General features: G+C 37.6%; 1 protein-coding gene across 3 annotated transcripts in view; it reads left to right on the forward strand.

The window, feature by feature from the left end:
• OSBPL6 (oxysterol binding protein like 6) overlaps positions 1–27,979 on the forward strand; it is a 92,846-nt gene that overhangs the window by 22,308 nt on the left and 42,559 nt on the right. For all 3 annotated transcript variants that reach the window (XM_005415889.2, XM_005415886.2, XM_005415887.2), the window contains exons 2-3: positions 14,313–14,550; positions 26,388–26,483. In XM_005415889.2, coding sequence (XP_005415946.1) covers positions 14,449–14,550; positions 26,388–26,483 — 198 coding nt within the window. In that variant the 5' untranslated portion in view covers positions 14,313–14,448. The remainder of the gene's footprint in view (positions 1–14,312; positions 14,551–26,387; positions 26,484–27,979) is intronic.

Consider the following 27,979-nt stretch of genomic DNA (forward strand, 5'->3'; position numbering starts at 1 on the left):
TAATGCACATCAGCCAGCAAAGCGCTGAGTGTTGCTCTCGCCACTGAGCCTCGCTTTTGGCTGCTCAGACTTGGTTAGCAGCTGACCAACTCTGGGCCCTTGTGCTTGCTCAGGAAAAGAAGGAAGCAATTATTTTTAATTTTCCCCGGTACTAGTCATTTGCTTTCTCTCTCACCTAAAAATAAACTTGAGTTTTTCACCCTCCAAGTTCTGTGGCATGTGTGAGAGCTTGCTGCAGGTTTTGCATTCAGTCTACCTCACTGATACTCTGAGAAGCTCTCCAAAAGCCATGTCTCCAATGATATTTACTTCTATAAATGTAAAATATTAAATCCTGACATTCACAGATAGAAGAACAATTAATTATTTTATGTGTGGTAACATTTTTTAAAAGACTTTAATTCACCTTATATAATCCAAGGGCTTTAAAAAACTATTTCATTCATACCAATGTAGCGTAGGTAGAATGAAAAATATGTAAGTACCTGGTAAATATGGCACAATTTGAAGAGTTCTTGTATTGGGCTAATGAACTGCTAAATGAAAGTTTCAAAAATTTGGAGCTGAATATAAGATATTGTGTGTCAGTGGTGTTTTAAATTAAGAATGTACGCAAAATTTTGATATCAACAACCAGGTATATTGATAACATTAGGCAATAGTTATTGGCTGACAATATTAGTGAATTAGATGCAAACCTGGAACGTGATTTGTCAAAAACTGAATTTGTTTTTTACTAGTGAAACTGAAGAATTATTCTGAGTGTCTTTAAAGTCGTAGTGAAATTAGGCATTTTGGAATTCTCTCTTGACATCAGTTTGGCAATTTTGCATTTGGACACAAAAGAAAATGTATTAGTTCCTAGTAAATATTCTGATAAAGCACAGTGTCAAAGTGTTGGAAAGAATTGGCAGGCACTTGTCATTTAGGGCTTGAATGGCACTGTTATATTGGAGCATTTATGAGGACTTTGAGAGAATTCATTGCGACCTGCAAACTCTGTATCTTCTGTAGCTGGCCTGACTCCACTGACTCCATGCTAAAATTATACTCCTTAAAATGCTTTTGTGTAGTACAGCTGACCCAGAGTGAGTGCTGATGTTGCTGGCACAACTTTAAGCCTCTTAATACAAACTATTTTGCAAAGAAAATTACAGATATTTTGTGATAATGTGATAGTGTACCACAGGTTTAGTTGTGTTAAAATAAGACGTCTTTTGCTTGCTGTTTTACCATTCCTTTTTTGTTTAGATGAAGCTGAAGAAAAACTTCCTCATATCTCAGCCCTGAGAGAGAAAGACGAGATACTGCAAAGTGACAGGGTACAGCCATTTAGTCTTTAAATCCTAATTTTGAATTCCCTTTGTTTATTCATTTTTTTCCTTATGATTAGAATCTGCAGTCATGGCCTCTCCCATGAAGAGCAGGTTTTTGCAAATGCAGAATATGTTTAAAATTTTTTCTAAATAATTTTTTGCTGTTAGCTGAACTTCTAGGCAGTGCTCTGTGACATTGAAAAGTGGGGCATCTATAGAGCTTGGGTTAGAAATGGAAAGATAAATTCAAAGGATCATGATTGTGTGCAATTTATGAGAGGACATGAACAAAGAAAGAGGAAAAGGGGGCCTGACACGGTCATGAGATATAAAGGAATAACTGGGTCGGTAGGGAGGTAGTCTGTGCTTCATTGTGGCAGGGTGAGGGAGAGGAAGAATGTAAAATACTGGAGTGGGGGCAGAGAGAGAGATTTATCTTTGGTGGGAATGGGCTTGCAGAACACAGAGCAATGGTGAGAATCTGGGGTGATGCAAGATAAGAACGGGGGGGGAAAAAGAATTTTTAGTAAAAAGTTAAGTTGTTAATAATATATAGTGGCATGTTCTGGATTTGTGTTTCTGTTGCTCTGTTATCCCTACAAATCTTTTGTGCTGGTTATCACAGGTTATTTATATGGCACTTGGAAGATGGAAAGTTCTTAAGCCCCAGATATTTCACAGGCACCCATTGAGGCTGGCAGGTCTGAATGTTGATCATTAGCACAGAATAGTCCTCTTCTCTAGACTGTGTATAATTAGCCTGTTCTCAATTGGTTGACTGAGCTTTATACACCCTATTTCAGACTGTGTAGCTCCATCTGAGTGTCTCAGTCTTATTCTTGGCTGCTGTTGTACATATTATGGTTTGTTTTGTGTCTAGTAGAGGAAAACTAACTTCATGTCTTGCAAGTGACGTTAATCCAGCAGGTCATGCAGTAATGCTCATCAGTCACTTACTGAAGTGTTAAAAGGCAAGTTCTTTTTAGACAGGTGAAACAGGGTTTTCAGCTGGGCGTTACTAACCTTGGTGCTTTCTATAAGCCACCAAAATGTATGTGCCCTGTCCCAGATTTTGGGAAGTGCAAGTAGAGTAATGCTCAAAGAGAGCAGCAGTGTTTGATGTTAGGAGGGAAGGATGGTTGTTTGCCAGCTGGCATGTTTGCTAATTTATGGACGTGTAACTGTTAATTGTGGCCAAAGATTTTTGTACTTTTTGTCCAATATCCTGTTGAAGCGCACCATGTTTGCTACTGTGTCCAACATGATTAATCATCGTGTTGATGTCTAGGTTGTATAAACAAGGACTGCTCTGGGAACTAGGGGAAGTACCACTGGCCTCAAGCAAGCTTTCAGCCCTTCTACTATTTACTGAAATACAAGCCTTTCTGCACATCTCACTATAAAATATTTGTCCATTCTTCAGTTAGGCCAGTTTTTCTTTAAACTTAGTCAAGCTTATTAAAAATCTTTTAGAAACCTGAGAAAACTGAAGTTAGGTGACTAAAGTGTTGTAAAAACAGTGTATTTGTGCACTAGCAAATTTTGCATTTATAGAGAACTCTTCTGTGTAGTAGGCAAAAGTTTGACAAAGGCTCTTGACTAAGACTTGAGTTTAGACATATTTAAAGGAGAAATAATTTTCACATTCTTAATAATGAAGGAAAATTAATTCTTGTATGATTTTTTTGGATTTCTGGTCAGTTTACAGCACTGAAAGCTTTTGCATTGGAGCTGGATGATTTGCTATGTTGTGTGGTTTATTTCAAACAGGAGCTAAGCTGAAAAATTCCTTTGATCCTTTTTATGTTATATGACTCCAGTATTCTGTTCTGGTTTTATAATCTGTGTATGTATAAAAATCAATACATATTAGCAGTCATTTTCTGTCTTTAATATGTTTGGGAAACTAATGACTGATGGAAAACATGCAGCTTTTCAATGATGAGAATATTCTAGAACTACTCAGATATTTCCTTCTGTGCCAGGTGCCTTAGGGCATTGCTGTCCTCATATTAGATCATGCTTTGTGCACAGGCAAAAGCAAATCAGGGTGCTGTGATTTCAGCTGAAATTATTAGCAGTGTTAGAAGTAGAGAGTTTCTTCTATGACAAATAAATGTTACTTTTGAGTACACTGTGGTTTTGGTCAGTGAAGCTGAATGTTGATTCATTGGTATTCCCAAGGTAGGAAGAACTAAGCATATCTCGCAATTAATCTGTGCAGGACTTCGTATGAGGATAGGCAATATCATGTGTTTCTCTCATGGAAGAGAGTCAAAGGATAACCAGCTGGATGTTAGAGAAAAGAGGTTTTTTGTTGTTGTTGTGGGGTATTTTTTTGTCACTGATTTGTTCTGTCAAGAAACTACTTTTGAGCAACTGCCTGTTTTTATTTTCAGTTTAATTTCAGTCAACATGTCTTAGATTTTGCAGGAACTTCAAAAGTGATTATTCCATCTCAGGCTCTTTTAAGCCATGTCTGTGATTCCTAATGTATTTGTCAAGTGCTCAAGACATTTTTGGTATTTTTTTTGCCATGAGCAATAATTCTCTATTTTTCTTTTCTGACTTTCTTATGAAAAGATCTCTGAGTGAGGCACAGAGAAATTTGTGTAGTAATGAGATAAAAAGAATTACTTTGTGATGTGCTCCTGCTCTTCCATGGAAAGTTAGGTTTTAAACATATGTGTCAGTAAGAAAAACAAATATAATTTTTTCAGAATCTATCTTTCTCTACACTTGAAGAACATTTAACATTGTTCCAGACAAAAGATCAGACTTAATAAATGCCTAGTGACAGATGAGGATAAAATTGGAAAACCTTAAGTGGAAAGATAATTGGGTTGCACCAGAGGTACAATTAAGAAAAAAAAAAGTATTCCTTTTATTTTATCACTCTTTTTCTATGTTGCTTTGGTTTTTTTCTGGGTTGGTTGGTTTCAGTTGTGGAAAGGGAGAGGCTGCATTACAGTCTAACCTGAACTCTTGCCATGGAATGGGTCATTAGGCTGCCTAGAATGAATTTCTTCTTCCAAATCAGCAGTGATGACTGAGCTTTGGAATACATTAAAAAACCCCCAGACCTTGAAAATTCTGGTCTGGATCTGAAAATGTCTTCTCATACCTCTACACAAATACCCATTGTAAGCCTCAGTCTATTTTATCAGTATTAATTATCTTCACCATTATAAATCTGTGCTTTCTTTCTAACCTGCATGTATTTATCTCCCTTTTTCCCCCCTAAGATTTTGCTGTACCATTGAGAGGAACTCTAACAATAAATTCCTTCCCCCCATGTAGTGGGCTATAGATTGTCATCCAGTGACATTTCAATCTTCTATTTGACAAACTAAATAGATTGACCTCTATAAATCTTTTATTAGTAGTGATGTTTTTCAATCCTGTGGTCATGCTTATGGTCTCTCTTGAACCCATTTGTGAATGTCTTTGAAATGCTGGCAGCAGAACTGGATGCAGTGATTTAGTAGCAGCCACAGAGGCAATACAGCCTCCCTGTTCCTTCTCAATATTTCCCAGATTACCTATAAGCCATTAACTACATTATCCTGTGCAGCTGTGATCTCATTATTTGTCAAGCTAATTACCTCTAGGAATAAAACTGCATTCTGATTTTTGATCCTGGCTGTGACCTTCCACATAGCACCCCAAAAACCTTGGTTGGTGAAGCTCTGACTAATCTGCTGGTTTTGTGTCTCCTCTCTCTGTTCTCTATGACCTGATCAAAATCCATCAATTTAGCCCTTTATTCCTTCCCATAAAAACATTGTGTTTATATTGAGACAGCACTGATTTTTTTTACATCCTTCCTACCAATATTTGATTATAATGTTCAAGATCAGTAAAATAGGAAGCTCTTAATTTGCTGTAAATCGAATTTTTACTTGGTAGTTTTGAAACATATAGCAAAAATGTTTTTGTGGTAGTAGAAATAAAACATGCAGAGAAATAAGAGATAACTTAATAAATGGAGGACAGAAAAATGAAGACAGACAATATGGATTTCAAGGGTCACAAGAAACTTTTAGCCTCCTGTGCTCTGAAAGATTAGTACAATTTTTGTGAAAATATTTTATAAGCTCTTTTATAAGGGAAATTAGTTTCTCTGCTTAGATTGCTGTTCAGTTAAGATTTTATTAAAAACCTGCTGAAGTGTCTTGAGGGTTCTAATCTATTTTTCTTTTGTCCGAGTTGCTGAGTGGTAAAGAAAGAAAGAATTAGTAAAATAAGGAAAGAAAGAGTTTCTGATTTTTATTTTTTAAGAGTTTGTTGAAAATTGTGAGGGTTTTTCCAATGGAAAAAAAAAAAGGATGCATGAAAATGTTTCATTCTTTAAAGCACTTCCTGAGTTTTAATTAAAATTTTTTTAAATTGAAAAATTCTCTGAAAAATTCTGGATGGAAATGAAAATTTCCCCATCAATATTTGCAGTTTAAAGAAAAGGATATTATAGCATGTGCTGCATTCTTCTTTGTGATTTTTTTTTAAATACGTCCTAGATGTCGGTTAGTCCAGAAAGAATGATAACATCCACCAGTTATTAATGTTTAACTGTCGTAGATTGCACATTTGTGTTTATATGTTTGTGAATCTGTGTAGCACTGAACCCTCTGCTCTCAGCAGTCTGTTCCAGATGCACGTGACAGAGGCTGATAATGCTGACTCTGTGCTATGCAAAACATTTCTGTGCCATACAGATCAATAGTACTCCGTTACTGCAACAGCCTGAGGAACACAGAACAACAAAGATTTCCTCATGAAAATCCTAGGATCACATCAGCTGCTGAGGCACTCCTCAGAGGCTGCAAATGGGTTGAGGGTTTGTTTTGAAATTGTCATCTAAACTGGAGGTTTGGACATACTGGGATTCCACTAATTGCCATGAATGCTTCAGGGCCCCTGGAAGGGCAGGAAACCCTGCTTAATCGTGTAGGCAAGCAGAAAATAGAAAAGACAGATGTTGTGCTGTCCTCTTCTTGTCTGAATCTGATTATCTGTTTTTTGACCTCCTCAGTCTATTTGATGAAGTCTGTCACAATTGTGGCTTTTACAGAGATACATGCCCATGCAAGTAATTTTCTTAATATTGTTATAGTCTTTTTATTATTGAGACATGCTTGGACTAGCCACTCAGGGAAAAAATTATAACTCAGAGTTAAAGAAATTATACCAAGTGTTGGGGCACACAACCTTCTGTTAAGGATAACATGAAATAAGAGCTTCTCAATCTTTGCTGGAACAGCTGTCTCCTGTGGAATATGCTCTGTATGATGTAGGATTGCATACAGGAGTAGACCTTAAAAGCTAAAAACCTACAAGATTTTCTTACCTGCGCACTGTCCCCCTCAAAAAACAAACCAAAACACCCCAAAACCTGAGCACCAAAACAAAGCCTAAGGACTTAAAAAACCCACTGTATTTAATACACTTGGTTGCTCATTTGGGAAACACCATGTTTATTTTAATTTCCTTCATAATTCTTCCAACAAATGCTTGTCATGGGAGGTTGTGAAATGTAGGACTGTAAAAGATGACATCTATGAAAAACTTTCTTTATTCCGTTACTTTCACTGCATAGGTGACTATCAATCAGTCAAGGAGAAGTGGTATCCTAATTAAGAATAGTGGTACTTTAGACTTTGCTCTTACTGACATAAACATTGTGTCTTAGCCAATTAACTATTTAGTCTTGAAAGAATTTGCAGGAAACTGCATGTGTAAAATAGGTAAGTGCAATTCTTGTCTGTCATCATATGAAATAAGACATAAAAACCCCTGGGTTTGTTATCAGTTGAGTTTAGTGGTTGCATTGCTACTGTGTACGTCTGGTTATGTATTTAGCTAAATTAGCAAACAGAGCAGTCAATGAGGTGAAGGAGATGAGTGCTCACATCCAATCACCCAGCAAGCCTTGTAAGCAAGCACGAGATAGCAGAGCTGTGCTGAAGCCCAGCAGTGAGGTGACTGTAGGAGAAAGGCTGAGAGTGTGCCTTGATCACCCTGCAGCAGAGGCACTGCTGATCACACCGTGATCTCAGGCAGACCATCAGCCCTGCTGCTGACTGTTTGGTCACCATCATTTGCCTTTTCCATCATTACATTTGGAAATAAGATCATAGAATGAAAACACAACTTAATGCTGCCAGGTTTACCACTAAACCATGTCACCAAGTACTGCAGCTGCATGTCTTTTAAATACCTTCAGGGATGGTGACTGTGCTGCTTCTCTGGACATCCTCCACGTCCTTTTATTAGTGAGGGACCCAGAACTGGACACAGGATTCGAGGTGTGGTGTCTCCAGTGCTGAGTGCAGGGGGACAATCACTGCCCTGGTCCTGCTGGCCGCTCTACTGATCCAGGATGCCACTGGCATTCTTGGCCACCTGGGCACACACTGCCTTATGTTCAGCTGGCTGTTGACCAGCATCCCCAGGTCCTTTTCCACTGGGCTTTCCAGATGCTTATTTCCAAGCCTGTAGTAGCATTGCATGGGGTTAAAGGTCTTTAGACATGATCTTAAAGATATTTTCCAACCTAAATGATTCTGTGATTATGGAAATTGCAAATTGTGCTAAGTGCAGGAGTTTGGTCTGTATCAGAGCTCCTTTCCAGGGTAATGCTGCATGGGACTCATTTCCTAGCTAACAGGCAGGATCTAGAGCCTCTTGAATAAGGGATAAAGAATGATTTATGGCAGTATTTAGGCACTGTATGCATTGCTGTATATAATATCAGACTGAGACTTTGCATATGCCAGTGTTGTTATGAATGCCTGAGAACAGACACGTACATTTGTTATCCAAACCTTCAGTAGGCAGTTCTTAAGAATACCTGAAAAGAGCAATGTCAAAAAAACGTACAGTCCTATGAATTCTAATATCTTCTACCTTAAAAATCATTTAGTACTATCTAGATTTCCCATTTTTCCTGCAGCACCTCATTTATTCCAACTTATAAATATTGGACCTCAAAATAAATCACGAGTGGCTCCTTTAGATCGAGTGTTGTTTTGCTATCTTTTAATCAGTGATTTAAAATTCACTGCTCAGAGGTCTGCAAACAAGACTTAAAATGAATTAATGGAAACCTTTTCTTAAGGAGTTAATACTTTGCTAAAGGAATGTGGCTGATTCTCAAATAGTGTCTGTAAAGGGATTGAGTTTCTTGTTTGTTAAAAAAGAAAAACAACAAACTGCTTATTTCCCAGAAGTGGTCTGTTGAATCATCACATCATTGCTACTGCATTGAGAAGTTTTATTTCCATTATATTTTTGTGTTTGCAGCATTAATGTACTGTAACAAGGACAGGTTATGATTCTCCTGCATAGAAGGTCAGCAGTGAGGAGGGAGAGAGGCAGTTGCATATTGCTCATTGTGTGAGAACAAAGGTTGGCCTTCAGTGAGTGCTCGACTATTGAATGACTGTGTTACACAGCACCACACAAAGTCTCATCCTTCCCAAGTGAAAAGCAGCCCCTGATCAGTTTGAGTGTTTTCCTTGAATGAATGCCAGTGACAGTTGCATACTTATGTCTCATTTATGTCTAAAGATTCATCTCTGCACTCTAAATTGTCTTCTCAAATTACTCCACTACCACAAGAGATATTAAACACTGAAGTATTCTGGGCACTCTTGCAGAAAAGACTCAATCAGAGTGAGGAGCAACATAACATTAATCACAGAAGTCTGTTATGTGAGTCCAGACTTCATTTTGAGTTACAGATTGAAAACTTTAATTTATCTTTTATATGACATGCATTTATTTAGCACTCTAGATTGATACAATTTACGTATCTGTACTTTTTCATCATTTCTGCTAATAGCTTTTTCACCAACCACTCTGCAGCTGATGCAGTTGCCCAGGCTTGGTGGAACATTTTTGGATTATGGGACAGGACAGAGATTTCCTATTTGGTGTCAGTCAACTTGCCATACAGTGATGACTTGTGAAGCATGATAGCCAAATATTCCTGCCTTTAATTTGCTTATACTCAATTCCACATCCTGCTTTTCTGCTCTGTGCCACCCACTTATTTTGTGCAATTTATACAGCTTGTGTTTCCAAGTCTTTGCCCAGTTTGCTCCCTGGTACACTGTCTCATGTCATTCAAAAAAAATTTTTTTCTCCCCAGTAAAAAAAAATTCTCCATTTCATTACTCCCCCTCTCCCTTTTGTTTTTTAAATTTTAGCAAGTAGCAAAAAATGTCATAATTTGAAATTTTATTTTAAAATTGAGTCTATCTGTGCAACCTCAGATACAATGTATTTTGTTCATTGAAGAAAATAACTAGTAATGAATTTTTATACAGAGATTCAGTGTCTCCTTCGGTATTTTGACACTACTGAGCAGTTCAATATACAAAATTCCAGGAAATACTTTTAAAAGATGTAAATCAAGCACTGTAACCCAAGACAAAAGGCGATGAGAAATTGCTAAGCAGGTCTCAGTGCTCCCTTATCTTTCAAGCTATTTAGTATTATTAATATAAAAATAATCACACTCCACAGCTTGGTAGGGGATTGGTCATTTATTTTAATGCATTTGAAATAGTTTTGTTTCATATGATAGCAGGAGTTCTGGCTGAGCAAAATATCTCTAGTGTAAAAATTAGTGGTTTCCAATGAAAAATAAAGTGTAATTTTCCTTTGTTTATTTAGACAGAAAAAGACAGTAACCCTTTGAGGACAAAAAAGAAGAATGAAGGTTTTTTTAGATCTGTTTACTGCTTGATTTAAGATACCAGAAGGTGGGGGGAAGCCTCAAACCACACCACTAATGAACTGAAAATAAATGGGATAAAAATAACTGTATAGGAAAAAAAATTCAACTCTTAGTTGAAGTAGAGAAAGGATTAAGAATGGGGAATCTGTAGCTTTTTGCCCCCCGAGCCCAGACAAGTTGTAACAATTGAGATCCAGCACAAAAACATTCAGAAAACCATACCTTGACTTCAATTCTAGCTTAAAAAATAAATACATTAGGGATAAAGTGCAAGAAAGTGGTGGAATAGCTCTTGTAGTTATAGAAAAAGATAATCAGTTCCAGATATTTAAGAAAGTATAAATGATCTCTTAACTGTACTGTAAAGAACCTTTAGTATATTAAATATTTTCTTTTTTGTCATTCCTGCATGGTAATTTTGCATTCCTTTATAAATAGAATTAGGTATAGGTGTTTGTCTCATCTGGAGTATGTTAAAATCATGGCACAGGGTATTTTCCTTATGCATCAGAGTTAAAAAGTCTCACTGCACGTTTTGCTCATGAGACTTGCTCTCTTCATGACTTTGGGCATATGACTTTTCTATATACATCACCTACATAACAAGTAAGTAAAGAACTTTAAAAAACAATGTACTGCAGAACCAGTAGATAGTTATCATGTTTTAAATTCAAAATAGTTGAGATGCCATCAAAAGGAAGTTGAGGACAAAACTCTCAGCTGGGCCACTGAAACTTCTGAATGGCCAGAATCTCTCTGCAGTGTCTGCTTTTTGCATTCCAGGCCGTCTGTCTCTTTGTGTGTGCTGGAAGCAGTGAATGATCCCTGCCTTGGGAACTCATGGCAAAGCAGCTTTCGAGCAGGCCAATGCCCTGTCACACTTCCTGGGCTGAATCCGCCCATGGTCCTGAACTGACAGGTGGTTCTGAGCAGCTCATGGGTGATTTAATTGGTGTGTGCAAAATGCAGCCTACAAGTTGGTATTACTTGGATATGCAGCAATTAATAACCAACAGCCACTGCTCTTACCCTTGCCCATGTCATTATTCTTTTTCTGACTGATTCCCAATGAAATTGATTAAAGCATTTCCATGTAGAGGATATAGTTGCTGTGAAGTAAAGGGATAATAAAATTTGCCTTATACTTGTCAGGAAGCAGTATCAGAACAAATGCATGATTACCAGGAGGAGGTCATCCCCACTCACCCAAAAGCCATCATCATAGTTTTTGAAGGTGTTTTTAGATTTTCTGTTACTCTCTAGAAACATACTACCATGTTCAGGGCTTCTGTTCCCATTGAAATCAACAGCAAAATTGCCAGTGACTGATCGAAAAAGCCTGTTAAAAATGTTTCAAAAGCATCGTTTTCATTTTGGCAAATTCAATTTGTTGGCCAAAAATTAGATTTCTAATTGTTTGCTTCAATCATAGTTACAGAGAGACTGGCATCTCTTTATGTCGTTTCCACTAGCTTTATTCCTTCTAACATGCTCTAAAAAAGATCTATTGCTCAAATTTTAAGCAAAAATTGGAAGATAGACCCTTAGCAATATAGGAAGAATCCAAATTCAGTGTTCAAGAACAATAAGAAAGAGCTCTGTTCTTAGTTTTGCTAATTTGCATAATATTTTTTTTGCTGCGCTTACAAGTCATGTTTTCTCAAATATTCCAGTTGTCTTTTTTTTTATTTTTAACCCTGAACTGCACTGTTCCTTAATCAGAAATTTCTGTGTATAAGTAATAGTGGTTTAGTATTGAAGCTATTTTTGCTGTGAAATAGGGCAAGAAGAAATGTTTCCTTCTTTTATTTTCTTGTGAAGGGGGGTGGTTTAGTATTTTTGGTGGGGTTTTTTATTTTGTTGTGGTCACAAGTCATATGGTTTGAACAAGTTGCTCATTAGGTTCAGCTCTTAGTGCTTGGAGAGCACAATAGAACCATTGTGGAGCTTGGCTCAGGTGTAAGCCACTACTTTTATTTAATACCTTTAAAAAGAAAAAGTCCATACTCCCAAACTTGGCAGCTATTTACAGAGCAGTTTTTCTTGTGTACTGCTTGCTAGCATTGTGGTTGCTTCTTACAACAGCATTTACTGCTTCAAGAGCCTTCAGAACACACTTGAAGTGCCAGACCACTGTCCTTCTGTGTTATTACTAAATATAAATTTTTCCACTTGAGTCAACTGAGTGAAGATCAGATGTTTTAAAAAGGGTTTGATTTTTATTTGCCCAAAGGCTGCTCTGCTAAAAAAAAATTCAGTGACCTCATAGCTGAAAGTGACTGCAGATTTCCTATTAAATAACTCAAGTGTTCTGCACAGCTCTGTGAAGTAGGATTACATTTTTGTTCTAATTTTTGTAATTTCATTTTTGATTTAAATGAAAATTGCATAGACCTTGAGACATCCCTGTTGGTACACCTCTTTGACTAAAATTTCCCCAATGCATTTGTAGGATATGAAAATGCTGTTAAACTAGACCAGCAGTCCCTTGGTATGCTAGGATAAAAGGAAAAGCCTTTCTTTGGATTCATCTTCATTAGGTTTTCTCTCTGAAGTTCTGAAACAAATGTACTGTGCAGCTTGTTTCTTTCTTCCTGCAACCTCTAGTCTTGTAGCTGGCTTTGGCAGCTCCAGCATAACCAATCTTCTTAGGCTTCTTGTAGCAGGAACTTGTCATCCTGGAAAGAACACAGAATTCACCAAGATGTTCAGGGAATGTGGGCAGCCTTTGCTGTTGGAACAGCCATGTCCTCCCACTCATGTCACTGGGATGCTGTGTGGCCTCTGTGGGTAATATTTGGGTTTGTAATTCTATGGGAATCTCCTCGATGGAGATTGAAACTCATTAATAAGATATGGATGATATTCATACTTGCAAAACTACTGTTAACTAATAAACTGAAGTCATTCCCCTCTCCCTTAGTACAGCAAACAGAAAAGGTTTTGAGTAACCACAGATCTGGCTCCAGCAGGAACATTTTTCTTAGGGTGCAGTATTCAGAAGCTGGTGGCAGTATGTAAATCGTTATTTAGCTGCCTCTGTGTGAGTGTTTGGGCTCAGGATGATGTTCTTCTGTGGTTATATCTTGTGTCTGGAGAAGCTAGAGCTTTGTCTTCACTATGGCATCATTTCTTGAGTGTGCAGTGATGTCTGGGTGTTAATGTATGTTTGTCCTGATCTGATTTAACATGGTGCAGGGCAGCACCCTTCTCCACACTCATCTGCAGCTAGCTGTGCTGTGCTGACCCTTGGTGTGCTGTCAGCACAGTGAATGTGGAAGGGCACTATTTCAAAATTAGGAGGGCAGTGGAGAAGATATGTCATCTGCCTGAAGCTAACATCTCATTCAGGGAACAATTTTATCCAAGGTTAATGGAAGATCAGACTCTGTATCAGTCAGCTGAAGCAAAATCACAGTGATCTGTTAAATGTGGAGAGGGGTAGCTCCATTCCTGAGCTGTCATGGTGTACCTGCAGCATTTTGATAGGGTTTGACAGGTAGTGTTTGACAATTTATTGACACAAATATCCTCTATGCTGCTCTAAATATCTGTTTTTCTGTTTGTGGGTGAAAATGAAAGGTTTGGGTGGAGAGAAGTGAGAGAAATTTCCTGCTATTTGTAAAGCAGTGGTGTACCAGCAGTGGCTGAGTAAACATGCAAGGGAAGACGCCCTGCACTGGGGTGGGTGAGCCCTGGCCAGCTGCCAGAGGACCCCAGCCACACACTCCCCCTGCCTCAGTGAAGCCTTTGATCCTGCAGGTGAGGGCACACCTTTGAGAGAGGCACCTGCTTTTTAAAATACTTGCAGAGTTCTTGATCTAACTGCAGGATTTTTATTAGGTACAGATTATAATATGGGTGTTCAGTGGTATCTGTGCTATAGGGCAGGGAAGTCCTGAGGAGTTACTTGATAATGTCATGATATTATGCAGGATAATACTCCCTTATCAAGGGTTTGTAAACTTTGCCTGAGAATTGCTCTAAATTACTTAAGCCTTTCCTTTGGGTTTTTTAAATAATACCACTTCAACCACTTCTGGTTGTTATTTTTAAATAATACCACTTCTGCATTCTCTTCTGTGAGAATGCAGAACAATGCATTTGTATTTGTGCTGGGTGGTTGTTGGGAAGGGTAGTAAAAGACTGGGAGATGTGTTGGATTAAATAGTTAACAGATTTCTTTGCTGCAGAGCTACTTTGGAGCGAGGGGATGTTCATCCACTCTTTCTCTCCCATTTTTCTTTATTAAGGTGGAGTTCAGCTGAGACTGACTTCCTCTTTGGCTGTCCATAAACTGTGAAACAGAAGGATGCAGAAGACTATCCCCTGCATTTTTGTCCATGAGTGATAAGAGCACAAGATCATTAATACAAGTCTGCTGCAAAGATGAGTTCAGAGGAGAAGAGTATATCTCCAGCTCACAAAACATCCACTCCATCACATAGAAGTGCCTCCTCCTCATCATCGTCTCAGAGAGACAGGAGGCAGGTAAGGAAATACTCCAGTTGTTGGTACCATCTGGTGGGATGATAGATTTATGCCTGTAAAGTGGCTGTTCTTGTTAGCTCTAGATTTGCTTGCTTATAACATTGGATGATAGCACTACAGCCAAAAATTGTTGATTTTTTGAATTTACTTTTTCCATTTCCTAAAGCGGCTTGAAAAAGACTTAGAAGCAGCATGGGCACTATGTACAGCACTGAAACAGGAACTATATATTCTCATGGACAAGTAGGAAACATATTCTGGAGTCTTTTGGGAAGTGATTTCTTTGGCAGCATGAGTCTACAGTTGCTTAAAATAATTTTGTGTCGTGTGTGAATGTCTTTTTTTGTAAATCCAACAACAGAGATACATTATTGTTTTAGAAAATGGTAATTCAATTTAAATACCATATTGTTCATCCTTTGTGTAAGCACCCAATGTTTTAAATATTGTTTCACTACAAATTAACATTAATGGTACTGCCTCATAGAGTACTAATCAAGTTATGTTAGACTTCCATTTTTAACAGACTCTTGTTTGTGTGGATGCAATTCTCCAGGATCTCTTTGAGATGAAGACTGTATTAATTCCCCTTGTGACAATTTGAGCTTTCCTGTGGGGTTTTTTGGAGGGCTGGGTGTACAGTGTGGCCACCATATCGGTGGGAGCACTACAGAAAGTATCAGAGCTACCTACTAGACTTCAGAGAAGTTCTTACACATATATTTTACAAATGCAAAGGTTGATACAGAAAAATTGGTTTAGAAAAGAAGCATATTTTAAAACTGTGATCCATGAAAGAGGCAAATAATTTTTAAAAATTCAAATAAAAATCATTGACTTAGGAATATTTTCCCAGCTACTTGTATGGCATCTCTGATACTATTTTCTCATCTGCTGCTAAGTTTTTTCCTTTACCTCTTAAGAAAATTTTGTTCTTCCCTTACCTCTTAAGAAAATTTTGAAATCCAAGAGTTTTTAGTGAAAACTGTAAAATTTACAGGTTTGAATGTAAATAGTCTCATCACAAGGTACTTTTTAAATGTTAAATCAGGAGAAGAATTCTGATATATGCTCAATGACAGGCAAGAAATGTGTGTAGAATTTTTTAATAATTTCCATTGCTTAAGTAGGTCCAAAAAGTATTTTCTCCCAGGTGATACATATTTTCCCTTTTGCAGTGTACAGGACTTTGGATAGCTGTAGTTAGTTAATTAAGTCTTGGTTAGGATATAACCTTTTGATTTTTCATTAGTTCCATCTGGAGCAAGAATTCTGATATAATTTGTTTAAAGCATCTGTGTATTTTATCTCCCACATTTAAGCCCAAAGAAGGTAAATGCAAGAGTAGCAGGAGCTGCTGGTCTCAGATAAGAACATATTCTCTGAGTTTTCTTTGTAATTAGTTTCACACAACCATGCAACAAAGAATAAAAAAAAAGCCTAACCAAAAATCTCTTGTGAATACATTTTACCATAAATCTGATGGCTACCACATCTGTTACCATAGCAACAGTACAGAGCAAGGTATACCTGTCATCATAATGAAATGGATGCTTAACTTTAGGTCCATATTTGATCACAGAAACGGGAAGCATGATTTTAAAATAATGCTATAAAGGTTGATGGTGTGATGCATCCAGAGGATCCCATAAAGTGTGATGATGCTTAATGAGTACTTAGACATGTAAATGTGGACTGGAAGGGCTACTCTGAGGCGTTTGTTTTTTGCCTCAGTTCTCTCAGTGTTAAAGCACGAGAATGAATGGGTGAGCAATTTCCTCTGCAGAAGAAACAGAGCTGCAGCGTGCAACGCAGCATGGACTGCAGTGGTGCTGTACCCAGGGAAAGGAGCATGCATGCTTCCTCTGCATGTAGACACAGTAAAACATCCATTTCATCCCACTGTAACAACTGTATCTTTAATTTCTTTCCTTGCTTATAGTATTATTTATATATATATTGGTTTTCATTGGCTTTTGCCCAAACACAATGGGGTTAGGAGTTTTTCATTCAGGAGGTGTTGGATTTTACTTTGAAAAGGCTTTAAAACTCTGTCTTGCTGCCTCCTTGGACTCTTCAGAGCAGCTAGTGGGAATGCACCCCTCCTAAATTGGTAATATAAGTGAATATGGAAAGTGATGTGACTGGATGAAGTGCCAATGTATCTTTTATTGTCATATGTGAGGATAACACTGGATATTTCTGGATGGTTAATGATTGAAACCTTCTCATCATATAATTCTTGTCAAAGTCAGACCAGCAATTAAGGAACAGTTTCCCAGTAAATTATGGTACAGGAGGCTGAATGAATATGAACATGACTATGATAAATCATTTTAGGGAGAGTGGAAAGTGTCGTGCTGTATATAATGCTGGCATTTTAGCGTATTTGTTTTATTTGTACAATATACATCACCTAAGAGAATTAGCAGTCAGCAAAAACTTTGACATTGCCAATTTGCAGGCTCCATGACTAATAAATAAGCCAACAATAACTGAAAAAAAACTGATTTCAGATTTTTCTTATTAATTTTCATTAAGGTGTGTTTAGTTTGGATGATTAGACAGTAGAAGACCCAGAAAGGACCCGTTTTGTTTAACCCCTGAGTTGGACAGGGTGGCAAGGCAGTTGTGATACCCTTGATAAGGAGTACTTCAGAAGGGAGAAGCAACAGTATTTCCTACTGTGGAACTGTTGCAGAGCATTAAACCTGTCACTTCCACTGTGAATAAGAGTCTTTGTACAAAAGGTAGCATAAAAAGTTAAATTCTGATACCCTTTTTTGTGGGCCATACTGGCAAGGCAGATTCTTGTGTTTCATCCCTGAGGAAACTCTGAAAACTCTGGCTATATATTGCTGCACAGCAAAATGGAGGAAAACTAACAACTCTTAGAAGTGCAGCTGACTATGATAAAATCGTATGTTGTATGTTCAGTTTTATGGGCACAAGTTCTTTATGACTATTCCATATTTTATTTATTGACTAAGTATGCAGCTCATAAGGCAGACTGTAATGCATTATATATTCTCTGCAACGTATGGATTGTAATATTGTGCTGAGAAGAAAGAAGTAAATACATCATAGGGTTAATAATGTGCAGTATGGCAAATTGGAGCCTGACCTCAGGCTAAACTGAGGGAGTGATACAGAAGGAGAACAATAATATTGAAACTGTGAACAAAGGGGAGATTTTGACTTTTCTGACCATCACCTAAAGGCTAGCTAATACATAATGTAAATATGGATATAGCAATGTTTTCTATTTTAAGTGTGAGTTCTCTTCTAACATCTTAATTTTCCTTTTGGCCTTTTATGGGGGAGATCAGCATTCTCTTGCTCTTTTTGTGTTTTTCTTTACCAGTTTGGTTTTTCAACAAATCCTTGGTTCTTTTCCTACACAGCAATCTCAAAAGAAGAAAAGCTTTTAGTCCTATTGCATTTAGCCTTCTGTTGCCACCTCTCTACCTGGAGAGCTTTCATATTTCAAGCAACTGTTGTCTTTTAGCCATATGTAAAGAGTGAAAGGTGGTGGCTTTGAAGGAAGAGGAAAAAAGATTTTCCAGAGCAGAGATCTGCTTTTGAGGTTTTAATATGGCTTGTTGTTTGTTTTGGGTTGAGGGTTTTTTTCCCTTCTGTACAAGCAGTATTGACTAACAGAAGTGGTGTACACAAGGGATTCACAAAGGACTGAGTTTGGGCTGAAAATGTTTACCTGGCCATGAAATTTAAAAGCAGAGCATGATTCCAAGGCTCTGGTCTTGCCTAAAGGTCTGCACTGGAAAATGCCAACTTAGCTTTTTGCAGCCACTGTGTTTTAATTGTCAAAGTGGTCTCCTGAAAGTGGTATTTCCTAAGGTGGGTATCAGCATTTTGGAGATGCTTAGACAGTGCTGCTCATACAAGATTGCAATGTGACATAACCCAATGAACTCTGTGTGGAAGAGACGTCTGAGCACATTTATGTACCTTTTTATTCTGAAAGTGGGTAGCAGCCTACGTGCTTGCTCATGGCTGTCAGCATGATGTGACATCTGGGAAAAATATTCTTGTTGGTTACCTGTAATTTCCACTTGTTCCTGTCTCTCTGTGACTTCAAAAAAAGAAAGGCAAGTATGGACAGTCTGGTAGACATAGTACAGACCTGAGAATGTGCAGCCATACTCCTAGCTGTGCTCTGTAGCAAAGCATAGACTTTGAGAAGCCTTTTTATTTTGCAGTAGTTTGTGAGGATTATTTTAATAATAATTATTAATTTTTCTGAGAGTTTCAAACTAAAGAGGCTAATAAATGCCAAGTACTGTTGTTACAGTGATGTAATTCTCTTTTGCTCGCTTTCCTAATTAACTCTCTTTGCATAAAACTATTGAAGCAGGATTAGAGCAGGAAGTGTTGAGTACTTTAAAGTCACTGACTCACTGGAGCAAGCAAATGTTCTGAGGGAGCCAAAGAATGAAATGGCAAAATTGTTAACAAAAACATGCAATTATTCTTTAAACTGATTAGTTGTTGCTGCTCTACAACATTTTTTTTCCTGTGCCCCTGGTAGAGTGGGAAATTTTTCCTTAGGTTTGGAAGGTAGTGGGTCTTACTTCAGTGCCTGAAAAATGTCTGAAGCAGTGTAACTTTTCAAGCTAGAATATTCATGTGAATGTTATGTTAGGTTCAATACCATAGCGCCATTTAAAAATGAAATCATAAATTTCAGACCAGTAAGATTTTTATCATTTCAGTGATAGGATTGGTGAGTGAACTAGGCACTACACACAATCAGAAACTGGCAGAACTTACAAAGTGAAGCCCTCTGGAGTACAGGTTTGTCTGGGGATGGGATAGGAACCCCTGCCAGTGAGACTGGGAGGGAATAGGTACAGGTTGATCCCCGGTGTGAGGCAGACACCAGGTACTGATGCTGGTGGGTGCATTGAAAGTATGAGACTCTGCAGTGCTGGGAATCTTTGTGGGAAGGCTGCTGGCATGCAGTGGCAGAGTACATGCCCAGGATCCCAGTACAGCTGGGTGCATCAGGCTGGCTCTGTGTGCGTGTGAAGCTAGCCTGCAGGCACACAGCAGATGTCCTTCATGTTGTGCCTGTCTTTCTGCCTAGAGTTTACCTGAGAGCTAGAGAGCAAACAGAAGTACATCTGTCCATGTGCTCCTGCCCTTGGTGATACTATAATGGTGTAGAGACAAGATCCAGAGCACAGACCTGGAGATTATTAGATGGAAATGCTGCCTCTTCATAGGAAAGACTTGGCCTTAAAGCTTGGAAGAAACAAAACGGTCTGGAGCAGTCAAGGAGAGGCAGTGATAGCATTCATACCAGGCTGTCCCAGGGGGCTCAGTGTACACATTCTCTGAGCTTCATAAACATTGCTACCTCAGTTTTCCTACCTCTAGGAGTGCTTTACAGGTTGCAGGGAGAATGCTGAAGTTCAGATGTGGGCTATGAAGAAAGATATATTTTTTAAAAATATGTCAGTTTGATTAGGAATGGTGCCTGTAGCTATCTTCTATTACAAAACCAGGGAAGTTGCTCTCATAAAAGCTTAATTATCCATGCAAATTATGATGGATAATTTAAGGTGGTGTTTCCAGAACATGGTCACTTTTGCATTCCTCTTGTCTCATTGTTTTCCCTCATGCATGCATGTCCTACATAAGCATGTTTCACTTTCCTTCAGAATACAAAAATTCAAAGTGCAACACACACACACACACCACGAATCTGGAAGGAAAAAGTGCAACTCTTCTGAAGTGTCATTTGGGATTTCTGGGAAACAAATGGGGGAGAAGAAAGAGAAGCATGATTGTATTTTCATTTCTTCAGTGGAGAGGAAAAGCACAAGGGTGAAGAAGGGAGGGTGATGGCAGGTATGATATGGAGGCTTCTGACTTCCAGACAGTCATGTGTGATTGGGATTATCCACATGCAAAATATGCAAATGTATTAGACAGATAGCTGTGTGCCTTAGTAATGCTATTTGCTATTTTGACATTCTTTTGACGTTCTCTGTTCCTGTTTTTAATAAATACTTTACCTTGAAATTGAAAATGAAGTGATTACATAGAAACTTTTTCCCCCGAGTAGAATAATACTTCATGTAAAAAAAAAACAGGATTAAAAGTTTTTCAGCCTCTCTTTTTCCTATCTCCTATATTTTTATACTGTGTAAATTGAAGTTTAAAGGCTATTGAAAAGGATAAGTAGGTAGCTTACAAAAAGAAGTGAGAGAGAGTCACAGCAAGAAAGGTCTTTCTTCGTCTGAACCTATGCACTTTTTAAAGTCAGGTCCAGCTTCTTCATTTATCATTTGTGTTAACATTGTCTCCCTTTCATGTCTATAATGTTTTCATTCGTAAAAAAACCTAACACATCAAAAATTTTTTTTTTTTGTATATGTAATTTTATTTTGCTCCCTTTTTCTTTTAAACCCTCTCAGCATCATTAAAATGAACTGGTAGCCTAAGGCTATTTAACAAAATAATCAAGCCTTTTAATTGTGATCATTCAATAATCATAATAAAAGCTTTGTATCATCAGCTAAAATTTGAATTCTGTCAGATGCTGTAAATTTATCTGTTTATGCTATCTTAAGATAAATGCAAAGGGAGAAGATTGTCATTAACACTCAGGCAGTTGTTCCAAGCCATAGTTCTGGCAAAAGAAAGGTTGCTGGTACAATGATAGATAGCTCTTTTCTGCTTTATCCAGTTGTGCTAATGATTCCCTCCAAGAAGGTCTTCATGAGAGCAAGAGCTTATTTGTCTTCAGAATTTGTCAAAAAGTACCTTGAAAAGCAAAGGCTTCCTTGCTGCTAGAGCCTAAAAGCATTGACATGACGTACAATCCAAAGCTGGAAAGGGCTGACAGAGAGCTCCTGAGCTAACAAATCCTTGACATTTCTGTTACACAAGAAGGGTTTACTTTGCATATCCCAGGAAAGAAGTAGGCATACATACCTGGATATTATTCATATGCCACAGAACTGCATCTTATATAGACTTGTCTTTCAGTAAAACAGTTACAAGAGAAAATATTGCTCTTAAGTACATTTCTGTACAAGATGAACATGTCTTACAAGAAACAAAATGCTAACTGTGTGTGCTATTCACAAAGTATTGCTAAGTTCCTTTGTCAGTTAGTTGATGCTGAGGTTGCTGAAAACAGCTATGGACCAATGCCAATAGAAGACACTGAGGATAAAAATAGGACCATGACTGCTTTATAAAAACTAAAAAACTGTTCTAGAAGATAGAAAGGAGATATACATTGATGAGATATGGTTGTTTTGCTTTGCACTCACTCTTCTCTCACAATCATATTGAAGAATCTGTCTTTCTTCCAACATTAGCAGGAGGAAAGGCAGAGCTGGCTAAGAAGCATCCTAAGAGAAAAGCAAGTTTCAAGGTTATTCCCTGTACAAATAATATTGCAGATTAACTTGGCACATATCACAGCTTGTTTAGAAGGTGTTAAAATTGGCATGTATGCAGTCAAATCTGTGTCTACCTCACTACTTCTGCTGTGTTTCAGATAACCAGAAAATAGTGTGGTTTTAATTGAGAGAAAGTGATTAAACATTGCTCTTCTTACTAAATGGAATTGAAGTAAGAGTACAGTTTTGTTAGGTTGCAGAAAGAATTCCAGTAGCAAATAATAAAAGATGCACTAGTTAGTACTTTGGATTGAAAAAACAAGACAAAAATCCCAGACAGAAAAGCTCTATTTCGAGTTGCTGTTGTAGGACAGTGTATGTACGGGCCCCACAGTTATGGGTGTGGGAGACTGCTAGAATGCTGTGAGCAAGCAAAATGATCCATCAGATCTTTTTCATTAATTAACTAATTAATTAATTAACCAGCTGTTGCGCACATTTCTGAACTACAGAGAGTGTGTGTCCAGTGTAAGTGATGAACTCCTCACCAGTTCGTCTTTTTCTTGGTAATTAATAAATTACAAATTATAGAGACGTCTTTGCATTAAATATAATTCATTCCATTAAGTAAATAAGCAGTGAAGGAGAAGGGAGAGGCATGAGTGTCAGACTTGTCATTCACTGGATTTTCTGTCTCTACTTACTCAAAATTGATTTTCTTTCCTTGCCCTTCCTGTGAAAACAGTGGAATGTCTTTTGTTTTAATGGGAAGTCAGATTCAGTAAAGTTAAATTAGGGTCTTCACCCTCTGGTCTGAGGAGACCAGCCCTACTGGTGGAATAGGGAGGAGAAGCAGAGGAAAGAAAAGGGAAGACCTGAGAGTTGAAATAAGAACAGTTTAATAATTGAAATAAAATATAATAATGATTGTAAGGGAAAGAAAGAACAAGAAAGAGAGAAAGAAATAAACCCCAAGAAAGGCATGTGATGCCCAGTACGATGGCTCACCACCTGCAGACCCAGGCCCAGCCCATTCCCCAGCAGTGATTGCCCTCTCACGTCCAGCTCCCCCGGTTTACACTCTGTCCTTGGTGTTCTGTGTTCTGGAATATCCCTTGGACCAGTCCAGGTCGCCTGTCCTGGCCATGCCTCTGCCAGCTCCTCATGCACCTCCTCACTGGCAGAGTATGGGACACGGGAAAGTCTTTGATTTAGGATAAGAGCTACTCAGCAACAGCCAAAACATCACTGTGCCTTCAACGTTGTTCTCATACTGAATCCAATACGCAGCACTATGCCAGCTACTTGGAAGAAAATGAGCTCTGTCCCAGCCAAAACCAGGATAATGAGCTGTGTGAGTCATTAAAGTCCAAAGTGAGAAAAGCAGTTGGCAATATACATGGAAGGATATTGTAAAATATGTTTTCCATTCTTGTCTTCCAGAGAAGATGAGAATGTGATGCAACATCATAGTGCTATTTTGTTTTCTCCATCAATTTCTTTCCTCCTCATTTGGGGAAAAAAGAAAAAAAAAATGCAGGTTGGGACAAGCATTTCTGTTCCCAATAAGCTGGCTTGCTAGGGATATTTTGAGGCAAATGTGTGCCACCTATGTAATGTTTGTGTGGATTATCATAAAGATGAAGGATTGTAGTTAGGATGAAGATTTTGCAATGGAATTACATAGTAATTGGAGTTAAACTTGTAATTATGTTGAATTGGTTTTCAAAAGCACACAGAATATGCTGGTGCTGGTGTTTTCCTCCAAGAGAAACCAGCTCTAGTGTGGTGATTCTGAAATATGAGGGGAATCTGGAATGCAGCAATGCTGATCTTGATTTTGTTGATTTTGCCTGTCTGTATTTTTAGGAGAGGAATAAGAGTACCATGTTGATTGATGTGCCTAGTTTAATGGATTATTATTCATTTTTTGGTTTGATTATAAATAAACCCCAGAAACAGTGTTGACATGCCTCTTTATTCCTTCTTATCAGCTTTTTTTTTTACTGCTTCTTTCCCAACTCTTTTTCATGTTAAAATGCAAAAAAACCCTTGACAATAATGTCAGGATTTAAATAATTTTTATTTATTTGATTCTACATAACTAAACTCTTGCACTGTAAAATTAGCTGCTTTTCAAAATGTCAAGCAACTGTGTAATTTCTTGCTGTAATTTTGCAGAAAAATAATGTGTTAATGGAAAACATTTTGCACCAAGTGTGGTCTCTTGGTATTATGCTAGAGACATGTCACAAATCTAAAGAAATTCTCTTGTATCAGTGTAATTGTGGTCATGAGTAAAGAGAAAAAGCAAACATCTATAGACAACAAGCCAACACTCCTGAAAGAAAGGAATGTAAAAAAGGCAATTTTACTTAAAAGGTGTTCATTTTCTAATTTTCAAACAAATAATTGAATAAGTCAGCATTCATTAAAGTGCTGCTGGCTAATAATGTATTTCTCAACTGAAGTGGAACTGTAATGACTGAAGGCTAATTAAAAAAAAAAAACAAAAGGCACAAAACCTTCCTGACTTAAAATTATGTAATTTAAAATGTCACTGGAAATCTGGCAAGCTAAGGGCTGTTGGGCTACTCCTCTCTAAATATTGTACAAAATGAAATTGCAGTTATGTAACAACAAACTGCACCAGCTGAGAGAACATGAGACCCTCAGAACATCTGTGTTGGGCATTGCTCCATCTCAGGATGGATGGATTCCTGCCTGCCAGACAAAGCTGGCAAGAATGTTGGGAATCATCCTGATTATGCTAATCAAGAGACATTTTAATCTTCTTTGGAGGAACAGATTTAGGTTCTTCTGTATATTGTTAAAATGTCATACTGTGTACATAAGTAGGATTTCCTTTATTTGGTGAGAAAGTTTATCATTATTATAAGGAACTTTGTGGTTCTCAGCTCAAATTAGTTTCTTAAATTATTTGATATGTAACATAGACACTTGTGCTACATATATACACTTTTTTTGTTGTCTGACTAGTAAAATACACTGGAGTAAATAAGTAGGTTGAACTTCCTTTGATAAAGCAGAAGTTTTTAAAACATAAATGACAAAGCTTTTTGCTGGTTGGCCCTGGAGTAACTTAATACTGCTGTTTTTTCACATTCTTCACTGTAAAATTTAATTTTAAAAAGTAAAAATAAATGCTGATTATTGTTGCATAGTGGTAGGGATGCTTATTAATCTCCACTCAAAACAGAGACACTCCCCATGTTTTCATATTCTCATTCACAGTTGCAACTTGAAAGAGAACAGTGAAGGTCTGTGTGTTGCTCTGTCAAAGATTGGGTCTGTGTTATATATATGCATTTAAATGAATAGCTGTGTTTAATTTAGTTTGGTTATGGTCCTTTATGTACTTAATAATTTATATAAACAATAATATTTACACTGCCATTTGTATGTACCTTTATATTTCCTAATTCTTTCTGCTGCTGCTGGTACCTGGGTAATCTCTTCTGCAGTCAATGTAAAGAAGCTTAATTGTGAACAAAACTTAATTGGCATTTTCAGCTGAGAAAAACATATGCTTCTCAGAGGGTAATTGCAAATTTGTCATATTGCTGTATGTCCTGGAAATGAAATAGTTTTGTTTTATGCCAAAGAGATACTAATGACATGTTGTGGTAGAATTCTTACCAAATAGTAGGATGAGATGTAGCAAAATTTCACATGAGAATGAAATGCAGATCCATGCCTGTGGGTTGTGGTAATTTTCTCTTTTGCCACAAATGCTTTTTCTTTTATAAAGTAGGGGTTTTTCGAAAACGGCAATACATGCTTTCATTTTCTGGAAAGTGGAAAGACATGTTTAGATGTGTTTTAAGAATAGCAATCTTTTCAGGACTAGTTGTGACATTGTGTATTTCATTTTTATTACAATGCTTTGAAGAGGTAAAATTTTATAGGATTGTCATATGTAAAAACAGCTGCAGTGGTTTAAGATCACAGTGTTCCATGAACGTTCAGCAGCAAGGCCATCAGCTGAGACACAGTAACTGATCTTGTTAATACCTGTAATCTATTCAACAGCATTTGTGTAGTGTGTTACTTTTTCTCAGCTGAGAAGCCAATAACAAAATGCTAAGGTGTGATAATGAATATTTTAGAGGCAGTAATATCTTATGTGAAGTGAATGTAGGGCAGTGCTGACTGCAGAGTATGTGCACTCAGTGTCTTGTATATTAACAGAAAACATGATAGGTCTGGTTAGAAGCACTTTGAATCTCTGTAGAGGTAAGAACTGCATGACTCATCTTTCCTGGTTTTTTTAGTTCACCATCATTTCTAGGTTAAGCAGAGTAATTAATTAAAAACCCAGTAATAAAGAAAGAGAAGTATATTGCCTCTGCAGGCAAACCAGTAGTGCATATAAGTCATGGACGGGTGGTATTTTGTGTTTTGAGCCATGATGTTGTCTTTAATTATTTTTTTTAGAGTGTTCATATTTTGGAGCGAAAGGCTTCTTCAGGAAGCACAGACCCTTCTTTAAGCAAGCAGTTCCTTGAAAGTGATCATCTCTCTCTATCCAAGGTAAGCAAAAGCCTGAGATAGAGTCTCGGCAGTGAGTTCCCCTCTAGAGTTACAAAGTAGTTTGACTAACACTTCAGGTGTTTTGTGTTCAGTGTTTTGTATGATTCTACCATTTGAATATATTGTGAGTCTACCCTGGAGCTTATTGGTCTATAACTGAGGTGTAAGAAGAGCCAGTAATCTTCAGTAGATGTTATATTAACAAAATTAAGGATCGGTTTGATGGTTTGTTTGTTTTTTTCACGTGGATGGCCCCGGGAACAAATTTTACTTTCTCAGAAAATGGGGCTAGAAGGGACTTTGGTGATCCTTGTGGGACCCCTCCAAGTCAGGATATGATATGATTCTGTGACTTTGAGAAGTTTTCCAGTTCAGTCCTTTTATTAAGGTAGAGCAAGTCATATCCAAATCTAAAATTGCTGCCAATAAATATTAGTTTAAAAAATATGTCCTAATAACATCCCTTGTGTGTAGTTTGAAATTTAAAAGCTCTTGCTGAGATTTTCTTTCCTGAGGCAGAGTAAAGGATGCAACTGCAGGGTGACATCACCCTCGTAAAAAGTGAAGCCTTGTGTGTGTTGTTTTGAAGCCAACTTCTTTCTGGATAAATTGCTCAGTTTTGGAATAAGTGATTCCAGAGAAGTCTAATTCCATGTAAAGAAAGCTTCATTTTAAGATACTTCAGATGCAAAAGTAAGATTGTTTCTGGAAAGGTGAGGCTGCTGTGATGGAATGTTTGGTAGGAAATAAAAATCTGAAACTAAATATCTGTAAGTTTTGAAACAGACCTGGTAAAACAATTTCAAAAGGATGTATTCTGTTCATCCAGGGAGAATGAAATGTTTTATTCATTGTTATTTGGAAAATAAATATTTTGCAGTCAAAATTTGAGAAAGCAGTTGGTAGTGGTTTCCTTGATCCCCAGACAAGGGGCATGTGCAGAGGCAGCCACTGAAAGCTGTGATTGTGTTCTCCCAGTCGTGCTGCTTTGCACAGGGGTGTTCTAATGGAATACCTGTGGAATCACTGAAGTCCTAAAATACTGCTGCTGTGCTTGAGAACTGGCCTTGGAGGAGGACTCTTCAAGTGTATCACTTTCACTCTGTTTTTTCCCCATTTTTGTCTCTCCTTCATAATGGCCTTTGTATTGGGCATATCTCAACACACTAAAACTGGGATGAGGCACAGGTAGGATTGTTAGGAGGGTTTTAACAACAGCTTGTAGCACTGATGCAGCAGGAAACAAGTATCCTCACTGCACTGAATAATTGCTCATTTTATCCCTCTGTATCTGGTCTTTTGTTTAAATGAATAGCTGTATGAGAATGTGTGATTTCTAGTTGAGAATTAATCAATACTGATGTTATCTAGTAGATAAAAGACTTATGCCTGCAGCTGATCATCTAAAGGAGAAATCAATATGGTGAAGAATCAGTTGGCAGAGATGCAGAGACTCTCTGCTGGTGTATAACTTAGAGTTTGATATGTCCCCTCAA

Source organism: Geospiza fortis, unplaced genomic scaffold (assembly GCF_000277835.1).
Source record: "Geospiza fortis unplaced genomic scaffold, GeoFor_1.0 scaffold112, whole genome shotgun sequence".
Taxonomy (NCBI): Eukaryota; Metazoa; Chordata; class Aves; order Passeriformes; family Thraupidae; genus Geospiza; species Geospiza fortis.